General features: G+C 34.9%; 1 protein-coding gene across 1 annotated transcript in view; it reads right to left on the reverse strand.

Annotated features, from left to right (window-relative positions):
- Window positions 1-2,774: 2,774 nt before the first annotated feature.
- LOC149569055 (ran guanine nucleotide release factor, putative (Mog1/PsbP/DUF1795-like photosystem II reaction center PsbP family protein)) overlaps window positions 2,775-12,614 on the reverse strand; it is a 114,382-nt gene continuing 104,542 nt past the window's right edge. Inside the window, exon 7 of the mRNA XM_089821839.1 lies at window positions 2,775-3,218. Within this exon, the coding sequence (XP_089677965.1) occupies window positions 3,077-3,218 (142 nt within the window). The 3' untranslated portion in view covers window positions 2,775-3,076. The remainder of the gene's footprint in view (window positions 3,219-12,614) is intronic.

The following is a 12,614-nucleotide window of genomic DNA, read 5'->3' on the forward strand; positions in this document are numbered from 1 at the left end:
TTATGTTTTTATTATTGAATAGCAAATGGTAAATATTCATTTTTATGTCCAGTTAGCCTGATCTCTTTTAAATCATTCTAGAAGGGAGTTATAACTTCAAATGCAGGGAGTTCCCAAAGGCAAGGAAATCATATTGTTTGTGATTCATTTTTCCTGTTTCAAAAAAACATAGTCAAACTAGATATTTCACATTTAATCAAAAGGGAAAAAATGTTCACCAACACTATTATATTGAATACATTCTTCTATCCCCTTCAAATCTTTTACGGTGGCCATGAATGCACAAAGGGGACCCTCCAACCTTAGATTCAAGAATTATTAGAGTTATTTTCCTTTGACTCAACCAAGGAGAGAACCCCATGTAAGTTGTAGTTAGATAAGAGTTTAGTTTGAATTCACCTTCCCTCCAAGAATTCAAAATGAGTATATGCAATGTTTGATCAAGCATTTGATAATGACCAAAGAAAAACAATAAAAGATATGGAAAATTTATGCAACTTCTAACATAGGTCACTTATCTCACTTAAATGCCCCAAACAAGCAATCCCTAGGGAAAAGAACACCTTAAAGTCTTTTGGGCATGTTGAAATAATAAATAAAGACCTTTTAATTATCCTCCCCTAAAGACACCTAAAAGGACATTAAATCGAAGAGGATGTAACACCCAACCTTGTTGACTAACTTGATCGCTAATTGATTTTGAAGATGAAAATTTGACTACAAATGTGACACCCTCTTCAATAAAAAGTAGGTTCTCTCCTATGATTCTAATCTATATCAAGTGATCCATGTGACTTTGGTTAAATCTTAGGCAATAGAAAACAATAAATATTTACTTTGCTTCTACTTCATTTCTTTGTGATTTGTACTATCATAATTTGTGTCCCCTCACAAATTTTTACATATTTTGTTGGTTATCCCTCATGCTCCTAATTTATGTTTGATTGTATTTAGTTTTGAGGCTATTTCTGAAGTTAGATGCAATCCCATACTCAAAGACCATTTTTGGACCAAGATGATAGGACTAGGGCACTTAGTATTCGTGTCCAAGCATTTTGGCCCCAAATTTCAAATCATAATCATCAGTTTTGCAGGTAGTGGGAACAATTTTTTACCTTAACCAATAGTTAAAACTAGATAGGTTCAAGTTTTATATAAACACAATTTTGTCTCTCATTTGAGCATTTATCATCAAGAGGTCCTTTAATCCAAATTACAAATGAGCATTCTATCAAACATCACTAGCGAAATTGATGACAAACTTGCAATCAAGAACTCAAGCATTCAAGTTCAACAACCATGATTGACTTTCATGTTCAGATATTGCTATCAAGATTTAACTATATAGTTTTTAAAATCAAACTCACTAACTTGTGTTGCATGAGTAGTGATTCACACGAATCCATCTATCATGATAATAAATAGAACACATAGCACTCATTAGATCTAGGTGGTGCTCACAGAGGTGAAGCACTGAGACTTCTTGGGAGTTCACCCATTCCAATAACACTTCAATTCGAGCGTGCTTAACTACGGAGTTTCCTTCACAAACAAACCCACTCTGCTTGCAAACCCATTTGCAAAACCCTCACCAAGTGTTGTGCCTTATGAACCATTCATTAGAAAGCCCCTTAAGCTCATTAATTGATAAGTAGGTAATATTTTTCTAGAGCAAGTCAAACTATGATATTGCTATCAGGATTGACTTTCACGTGTTCCTCCTTGTTGGAGGCATGCATTAACATCCATCAAGCAACATCAAACTTTGTGTGAGACTTCTAGGCAAGGGTTTGCTATTGAAGGTATTCGTTTATCATCTCAATCATTTCCTTTAAGGTTGTTAGCCTTTGCCTTACCAGGGGTAAGCTTGCTTTCATTGTAGTGAAGGTGGAAATACCAACACAAAGTTTGACTTGGGCAAGCCCCTACGACACAACACTTTTCCCTTTTTTGTTTGCATAGGTATAGATCTTACAATCAAAAGCTACAATCTTACAGAGTGGAATAACATGGGCAATCTCAAAATTCAAACATGCAATACTCCTAGACTAAGTGTCAATTTGCACAATTGTTTGACAATTTTGGGATCTTGTTGGAGGAACATATCTACTAAGCTTCGGAAACCAGAGTTGCAAGCTTTTTGTTGATGAAGATAACTTCAAACTGGGGTTGCATAAAACAATACCTTCAATGCATAGATATTGATCAATAAGAAAATTATCACCAAATAAGTGTTGCATAAAACAATACCTTGAATGCATAGATATTGAATAAGAAAATTATCACCAAATGAGTGTTGCATAGACCCTCAAATGAGGCTAGGTACAAATCCTGAGTGATTTTAACCAAAAAGGTAACACCATTTGTTCCATTAAGCAAGCAAATATGCCTACTAGGGAAACTTACCACTTAAATGAAAAAAGAAATCAAAATAAACCAACAAAAAAAAAAAATCTCCAAACAAAACCTGTTTAAATGCCTCTACTACAAACAAACTTAATGATAAGCAATTCATGCCTCACAAAAGTGCAGATGAACAAGTATCAGATAAATTCTTGTAAATAACAAATGTATGTGCATTTGCATACATGTGTATGGGCAGGTGATGGGTGAATAACGATGTGTGGACTCGTGCGTAGTTCATGTGTGAGTGTGCATGAGGTGGAGGAGTGTGTATATGCATAGACACTGAATTATCAGTTAAAATAGAACACCCGAGCAATGTATAACTCATTAAAATTTCAACTCAGATCTTTGTCTACAAAGGGATCGGATATGTGAACACATTTATAGCATTTATGGCATTGGATATGTGAATACAGAAGAGTTGCTAATGGAAAAAGGTTGGTATGCAAATTATGCAAGCCTGACAAAAAAATAAAGAAAATATGGTTTATACAGCCATGTCACATAAAGATAAACATATCTTTATCATATAATAGAAGGAATCAGGATAAGACAATGCCAGTTGCTTCTTTGCAGATGCAACTGCAACTTATCTAAGTAAACAAATACAAACACTCCAAGTTGGGATCCACAGTAGATTCCCATGCACAAATATTCTAAAATACAACCTTCAAGATCCAAACAGACTCCAGTTGTTAATTTTGAACGTTGCGAGACATAATCTGAAAGCTTCCATAACAGGCATGCAACCAACAGCCGCTGCAGGAACTGTAGCTCCTGAACCAATGCTTCTTGCGCTCTCGCTCAGCTCACTAGAAACATGGTGTCACAAGTTAGAACCCTTTCAATAATCCTTGAAAAACTACATGCTGAATTCAAAGACTCAATCACAATATAATTCATCTATGAAATAAATATATTTCACAAGCTCTCTACGGAATAATTTCTAGCTGGAAATTCAGTCACACTGGACAAATGGAGAAAACTGATGGTACCTGTAATCACCACTATAAAGAGAAATGAATGCTTATAAAACTTAACGAATATGTGACATCAAATGCTTAAATATCTAAAGAATATGTGACACCAACTGCTTATATAACTCTAAGAATTTTGCAATTTTATATTTCTCAATCTATAGTTGCTAAAATTGTCTCACAAGCAATTTGAGCAGAGTTAGAATACATTTGAAACAAGGTTCAATCCTTAGAATTCACGGACATGCTCAATGATTCTTGGACTTTTTTTAATTATGTGCTGGTTCTTCAACCTTCAAATCTCACAAATAGTTAGTCTGTTGTTACAATTGCTGATATGCTTGTTTAATTTATTAATGCACCTGAAAGTGGTATAAAAAATTGTCTTTTAGATTTTAGTTTTAAAATAAGATGAAACTTCAATCAACTCTACTGGATACCTCTCAACTAGACCTGATCTCAGCTCTATTAGTTATCACCTTCAGCAAAGTAAAATTGAATTATTGCCAGTTCAATTTAAACTTAATTGAGTAAAAATCTTATGTTTTGTGGTCCTCAAAAAGCTACCTTTTCAGACACTTCTATAAAAAGGCATTATGGGATAGTAGGAAATTTACAAGAGATCACTTGACAGAAATTTTCCTCGGATGTTTTTAATGAAAAATAGAGTCATTATGCACAATATCCACAAGTTTCTACTTTCTAAGCTAGTTTGCAGGTGGTTGTTTGGATCCTGTTTAATTGAAAGGATTTTAAATGTTAATATGGCTTCAAAGTCTAAAACGCAATCAGATCCAGAGTTGTCAAGAATCAGATGGTACTAGGTTTAGGTGTGTTATTCACCTTCCATTCCAAGGTCTACTTGTTCATATATATATAATTTTATATTTGTCTGAGAATCATCAGATGCGTGGTGCAGGAGCACCAAGGCCTTCAAATAGGATCAAGGAGGCAGGGAGAAAGCATACAAGGACATATGGAGTTCATCAAATCAAATGGAGTTTATTGGAGCCAATAATGGCCTTTCGAGGAAATTATACCAATTTAAAGATGGATGGTCCTAAGGGTCATGATAAGGACTCTAGGACTAATTGCTGATGTAAGGGGAGTCAATACTACCCAAGGGATGTAAAATAGTTTGAGGACTTAGGAATAATGATATAAAGTCATTTATTAAAGCTTGATAGGTTAGAAGTCCCAAAAAGTTGATAAATATTAAGTTACAAATTCAAAAATCTGAATTGTAACGATAACCTAGATTTAGGAGGGAGAGTCTATTTTATTTTTATTATGCATTTTTTTTTACAACTAACCAACCTTTTGGATTAAGTTTGGGAAGTTGAAATACATCTTTAAATGGTATTGTATGGATGGAAAAGCCAAAATATCTTAGTTCATGAATCGATTCGGGCACGTGAATCGGATCCGTGGAGGATTCGTGTGTGTATATATATATATATACACTAAAAAATAAGAGAAATATACAAAATTCTACAACTAAATCATTTCATAGTATGGATCTATGTTTCTAATATGGATCTATGAATCTAGAATACTTGATATTTGATCTATTTTCACGATAATAAAGAAAATCAACACATTCACATTCACGATTTATATATTTTTGTGCCTTGTATTGCCACGGATTGGTGCTGGATCCTTGGTTTGTGGCTTCGATCCTTGGAGATCTAAGCAGAATCCTTGATTCTATAACGGATCAACAGGCAAAATGAAGGATCCAGCTCGGATCCTCAAGGATCCAAGCCCGAATTCGGATCCAGTCTGTCTAGGACAAATCAGGCAAGTAAGCAAAATAGTGAATGTAGACATGACTGTACGGCTGGAAGTGGAGTTTTTGCAATAAAATCGAAGGATTTCTCATAATTTTCTATTGTTATTGGTTCTTATTGATTGATCTCTACATTTGGATGGTTGGAGAATATTAATATAGTCATATTGTAAGTCTCTACATGTTTTGTTGATCTGTTACTACAGTAGAATCTGATCTATACTGACTGCAAGGAAATCAATGTTTTAATTAACTAGTTTTGGTAGAACTTTGGATTTTGGGGTCCATTGCTTGAATGGCTTTCTGATTTTCAATGGATGGGCCACTAATAACATGTGCATTAATGTACTAACTCGTTTCATGCAAGAAAATTAAAAATTGCAGTGCTACCCTATGAGTTTTGTGTAGTAAAGTGAAGAAAACTTGAGGCTAGCCTATAGCAGCTGAAGACCTGGCTGAAGGAGCTTATGTTTTTATGATTGGGGAAGTTGTAGGACATCAAGGACGTACTGTAGGATCAAGCAATTGATCCCAGAAGTGATTGGGGTAAGTTGAATAAAGAAACTCTCATTTTAGGGCCTATTTGAGAAGAGTTTTGGGGTTTTCATAGCAAATAAAGTCATAGACTGAAATTGATTGTAGAATCCTTTAATTAGGACTAAAACTCAATATTGTCCAAGGTTTCGTAGATTGGGATTAAGTATTTCTTGTACTTTGTAAAACTGGTGGTTTTTAAGCCTAAAAGGGGGGCCATAATGGTACAGCAGGGACACAGTCTGAAAACAACCCTACCCAAGTTTTTGATATGTTGTAGAGAAGCCAAATGGGTATCTAAATGTGTAATTTATTTACCAGTTGTTTTAGAAAAGTTGAGAGAAAATTGCAAGGGAATAACAATAGAGAGTTAATTGAGCAAAACAAGGCCTACAAGGAGCAATTTGGAGTTTGAGGACAAACCCAGTAATTAGAAGCCTAAAACTGGTTGGAAAACTTCAAATTAGGAACAAACAAGTGATTCAAGTAATTTGGGGCATTGGGTAAGTGATAGGTTGAGTTTTGACCTCTTGGAGCCATTTAGGTGCCATTAGAATTTAGACCTATTGGGTAAACCTTGTATTTCCCTTATAAATCCATAGAAGTTTGGTTACCCACCACACATCTCTACATCAATGCGTAATGGAACACACATATGTAAGGAAGGGCACACATGCGATTATTTTGTTGCTAGGACTTGAAAATATTGTTTGTAATCAGGCAATGGATAGGGAGTTAATAGGACTAATTAAAGCATTTTCTATACTAGTTGAACATGGAATTCAGTAACTGCTTTATGGGATAGTGCTTGGGAGTTACATATGTGAACGAACTTAATAGAAGTCAAAGACACCTCTATGAATATTTATACTATTTTTGAGGGCACTCTCTTTGAAAATTAATATAATTTCCTATGTTCCACGATGTTTTGGGGACAGATGGGGACAAGGGGATAGTAGGGGATGCGTTTCTAGGACATTTCCTAAAGGGCCAAAAATAGGGGACGGCAAGGAGAAAAAGCATACAAAGACACGCGCGCGCACACACACACACACATGCCAATAATTTATAACAAAAAGAAAATATGCAAATAAATCACAGTTTCACTAGTTATAACAGTAGTATAACAATATTATAACAATAGCCTCAAACATCAAAACCATGGTCATTCAATACAAATATCCACATCTCATTGTCTCAAACATAATAAGCGACTGGTACAACTTATTGAAACTAAGACATTTTTTATTAATATATAAACATTTTTTTAATATTTTTATTTAATACATAAAACTTAATATGTATTTTGTGATGAATATTTAAAAACAAAATTAACTTTTAGATTTATAAGTTCAAATATTTTAATATTTACTATTTAATATAAAAAATAATATTTTTATTTTTATTTAAATTAAAAATTCAATCATAAATAAACACTATTTTTTTCTCATAGCAAGCTTCATTTTAATTTTATTGTCCACGGGCAGAAATTCAAATCTTGTGCATCGTTTTAATTTTATTATCAGTATAACACAAAGTTGCATGGGTACTCGTACCCACACCCTTGGTACTTGGTGGAGAGCATCATAGCTAAGAACCTTGATTAAGATTTATGATTTTTTTTTGTTTTTTTTTTTCTTCGTATCAGCTTGTTGTTTATCAAGTTTAATTCAATACCTAATCAGTTTGAAACTTCGAGATTAACAATAAACTTTATCGCTGTTCAAGTCAGATGTTTATCATTTGCAATACATCATTGTCATATGATTTATGATCTTCTTGTTCATGTTTAAAGTCTGCCTTCTCTGTTATGCATCTAAATATTTATCATATAATATTATTACATGCATATAGCAAATCTGAAAGTGAAAACAGTACATTACATTTGCAAACTTTATCACTGTTCTTGTTTTGAAAAACAATTGTCATGACTCATAATTTCAGATTTTCTATAAATATAAAAGTATAATTAAAAATAAAGTTTGACATAACCAAGTACCCCTGTCCCCTATTATGAAAAATAGTCATACCTGTACCCATACCGGTACCCCAAGTACCCCCATCCCCTATGACTTAAGAATTCTTCATTACTTTCTTGGTTTGGAAGTACGTCAGAATTCTGGGAATATCTTTCTACATCAAAAGTTGTTCTTTCTTTTTGTGCAACCAACTCCCTTGCAAGAGTCTCTTTGTGTTGGCTTTGGTGGGCCTCCAACTGCCTTCTAATTTTTGCATCATGCTGGCTTCTTTGTGTTTCCATTGCTACAAAAATGTTTCTCCCTCTAGAGTATGCAATGGCTCATAAGTAGCTGATTGTACCTTCTATACATGGGGCAGCCTTGGCTTTGTTTCATCCACCTCTTGTTGTAGTACTTATTCCGCCTCTATTTGTAGCTTCTTCGGAACTCTCTGATGTGAGAAAAGATACATCCACCTCCTCAAGATAAACGAAGGGACAACAATCAGATGAAGGCTCACAAACATCAAGCTTAGGAGGTGGACAGGAATAGGTTGAGGATCCTCGTAGCTTGAAATGGAAAACTTGGGAGATTCACTCGTTCTGAAGCTAGCAAACTTGTGTTTGGGTAGCTCTTCTTAAGATGGTGGGTTTCGCAATATGTCTTGTGAGTGGACCTATAACTCTTGTGTATATTCTTGTACTGGAGGGGAAGTGCTCTAGCTGAAGCTAGCAAATTTGCATCTAGGAGCTTCCCGTGCTTCAAATGCTTTTACTTGAGAACGCTTGAGCATCATCTCTTTACTTTCTATAGTAATCCTTCTTGCAAGGTCCTAAATCTGAATTATTCATACCTTAAACTCTGGAGAGTGAAGGAGAGTGATAATATGGCTCTTGTTTATTAGCAGAAGAAGCTTGATAAGTGTATTCCTCCTCATGTTTCCTGTGTTGGACTTCCATTTGTTGCTCATGAGAATAGACTTGAGAAATCATCTCCCCTTGCTCCTGTCGCCTATTGATTTCATCTATTTGACTGTGGAAGTCAAATGACTGCTCACTGCAGACCTGAAACTCGCAATCTATGTTTTGCAACATAGCTTGCATTTTTAGTGCCATGGCTTTGCATTTATCATCTAAAGATGTCAGGACTTGTGGAGTAGTGGCAGGAAGATAATAAGCACATTAGATATGTTGATCATATGGTGCAATAGATGGATAAGGGTCATTACCAAGTCGTGGCTAAGGTTGATATTTATGGAGAGTATAGGGGAAGCATTTTTTTCATGATAAGGGGAGTAATAATAAGCATTTCTATGAAATGGGTCCATGATTGGAACTTCATAAAAGCTGAAAATTCAAAGAAAACTTGGAGAAACATGAAAGATCAAATATAATCTTTACACATAAAACACTTGGAATTGAAACCAGCAGATTTTGCACTTAGAGTCGCCATGGTGTTTAATAAAATGTCTCTAAAGGCTAATAGCACTGACAAAACACCCAAATTCTCAGTGAATGAAGCTTGAATCGGCTAACTGCATACTTATACAACTGAATCTATTTTCCACTGAGTGTGCCAAAAATTGTTAACGCAAAACTTTGCACCCTTGCCTAACATGTTATCCTGGGCAATCTTGTTGTTAAAACATGTAGCATTGGTTAAGATAATATCTCTGATCATATATATATATATATATATATATATATATATATATATATATATATATATATATATATATTTTGTTTATATCTGAAATCGATCTCAGTAATGATCGCATTCCATTCTGATCACTATTGATTTGCATTGGGTTTTGTCAAGTCTTGAAACAATTAGTTTTGTTATAACTAATCAACGGGTGTGATCATACCACTGATCGGGTATACCGGTGAATGGCCATGTCTCCATTTGGAGACATGCCCATTCACCCATATACCCAGCCACCCTTGCATATATGTTGTTACCGCCCAACATTGCAAGCATCGAAATTCATTAATGCACGCAGATTGGAGGTAATACAGATATCAAGTTTGAAGAAACTTTTATCATATCTTTGCATCGTTATTATACATATTGTGGAGCACATCAGGTCCTGTATTAGCAGAGATTGAACCTGAAATAAAGCCATATATTCATCAGCACTGTCATAGAAATCTGCTTTGAACTTTAAACTTGTGCAACATGGAAAAAGCTTCCAAGTGTCGGGCTTGCAATTTGAGGCTGAATCTTCAGAGGTCATCTTCCCTACAATTAGGATGCACCTAAACTACAACTTTTGAGGGAAGAGGGAGAAGGATACAGACTCAAGCACCAGATTGAAGCAGTGGTTGATCTATGCCTATGGCTGCAGAAAGCATTCATAAAAGACCCTGAAAACATACACAGTTCTTGATCTAATTCCACTCCAAAGACAAAAATGCAGGTTAGAACTTATTAGCTACTACACAAAAAGATACATTCACAAGACAACTACAAGCAATTTAACACAAAATTCAAGCTAGGAATAGAGAAAGAGGCGTTTAGATACAAAGATAACATGCACAAGATATTGGAATGTAAGAAGAGGTTAATAACACAAAATTTCATTAATGAAAGGCAAAAGGGAATTTACATATACAGGGTATAGCCACTGCAAGAGAACAAGAGAAGAACCCAAAAATTATATATAGAAATTGCCTTTATAGATCAACCATAAGTCTAATTACAAACTTGAAGTTCAAACCCCAACTAGACTAGAGCTCGATTACAGATGCAGAAATAAACAAAAAAACAGATATGAAATATGATCTCTGTGTAAACACTCATATATGAAGTGACAAAAAAGACCAAATGAGTGCATCCAACAGATGGAAGGGGCCAAAAAACCCATTTCAATAAATTAGGTTGGGGATGCACCAACATCATTTTACAAAGCCAAAAACTGTAGTTTGGCAATAAATAATTAGTCCTAGTAATGTGTTGTGGCTGCAAACAGTCAAATCATGATGCTGGCAAAAACCGTCAAGGTGTTCAACACTACATCTTAACCCACCCTGCACACCTTTAAGTAACACTGCCACGCATGGAAAATAGACCCAGGTCACCAGTTTAAATGTAAGCCATTGATGAAGATACCATCAGGATGAATGGCCCAGTTGCAGCACAAAATATCCCAATGCAATATTAAAACACAAACCTTGATGAAGCAAAAATCTTTTAATATGACTGCTGGCACATTTTTCGCACCTGACAGCAAAAGCAATTGCAAAATGGCAAAATTTCCCCAATTTGCAAGATGTCTTTTCTCCCCTTGCCAAATCATGAAAATGGGATTACACAACATGTTGGCCCACCTAAGATATCGGCTAGACATGCCATATTTCATATGCTTTACTGATGTTTTTCCTTATTAGAGTAACATGGCCCTTCGACGTGCATGTTTTTTTTTATCTTCTAGCAACAATTGAAATTTCTCTGATGAATGCTACATTATAAGATTCTGTTGAGAATCTCAGTGATAAATGGCTCACTCAAGAGAAGGATAATGCAATGAGTTAAGCAATTGGAAAACATGATGTGTTAACAACTTAACCCACTATAACAGAGTTCAGCCCATGATGAAGATGTCTCAAATCGGTTATTTATGTTGGGCTAATGGTGGCAAAAATAGCCAGCAAGTACTATTGGAAATCTTTTGCACACATGTAGCACAGGCAATGGGTTTCATGCACCAAGCCGCCATATTTCTGAATTACTTGGTCAAAACAGAGATAGCTGAAGAGGTACAAATGACTATTCTTTCCATTATGGTTAATCCAAAAAGCAACTTCATTGTAAGTATGTTCGATGCTAAGCTTGTCAAGAAGAAAGAATTTGTTACTAAGTCTCTTGACCTATTTAGAAAGTTCATTGAGAATTATTATTTCGCTGCATTTGTGAACTACGTTATCGTCTTTGGGACTTATTCTCTCCCAATAAAAATTTAAAAAAATTTATGAACTAGCGGATGGGATGAAGACCATCTCACAAGCATTGTAACTTTCTTTTCATTTTAATACAGGGAGTTACCCCCTTTGGCAGTACTTGCCATTAAAAAATTAAAACTATATATAAAATAAAAGTTAAAAGGTATGTTCATTGCAATGGTATTAAAGGCAGATAAGGATAAGGTTCCTTAAAGTGAACTCTACAAAAGTCTCTTTGAAAGGTTCCTCCTTAAAGAGATGGATATTGTTTTATACAACAATGCTGATTTGTATATCCCCAAAAGGAGACACTATGGGTCAATGGTTACCCTGTTCCAGTTTATCCAATTTCGATAACTGAAAATTTCGGATCTTTTGAATCTAGAATTCCAACCATCACCAAGAATGTTGATTTCCTCATGTTGATAATGCATGTCAAAATGTGCAAGGAATTTAATTGGCTGGATAAGTTCTTGAAGGAAGATAATGTGGATCATAGCAACGATGAGAATATGGTGAGTCCTTCCATTGTTAATGTGGCATCTTCATATGCTAAGGGTAAGGAACCTGTCCTCTAAGGGTCTTTGCACTACTCTTTATAGATGTAAATATAGACTCTAGGATATCTCTAGATGTTTATTGCTTATGTAGGATAGTTTTGTGTATTTTGCATCATCCATGTTTTGCTCTGGTTTGGACGTTTTAATCTTTTGCTTCTCGCACTCTTTGACGGATGGTATATGGCTGCCTGTATATTTTAGCTTATACTGGTGGTGGGGGTGCTTTCTTTGGATGTAGATTAGACTTGTGGTAGCATTGTTATATTAATATTTATCTTTAGTATATTTGTGGCTGTGGTTTGTCATTCACATCCTCAATTTAATGTCATACTTATGGTTCTTTGTTTCTGCATCTTAGGCTTGGTGACTATCATTATTTTCCTTTGCATATATACATAAACATATATATATATAGACACACCATAAGCTGTCGTAGTTTTGTCCTTGTA

This window comes from Cupressus sempervirens, chromosome 3 (genome assembly GCF_028749045.1).
Source record: "Cupressus sempervirens isolate cs-2001-9-10 chromosome 3, ASM2874904v1, whole genome shotgun sequence".
Classification (NCBI taxonomy): domain Eukaryota; kingdom Viridiplantae; phylum Streptophyta; class Pinopsida; order Cupressales; family Cupressaceae; genus Cupressus; species Cupressus sempervirens.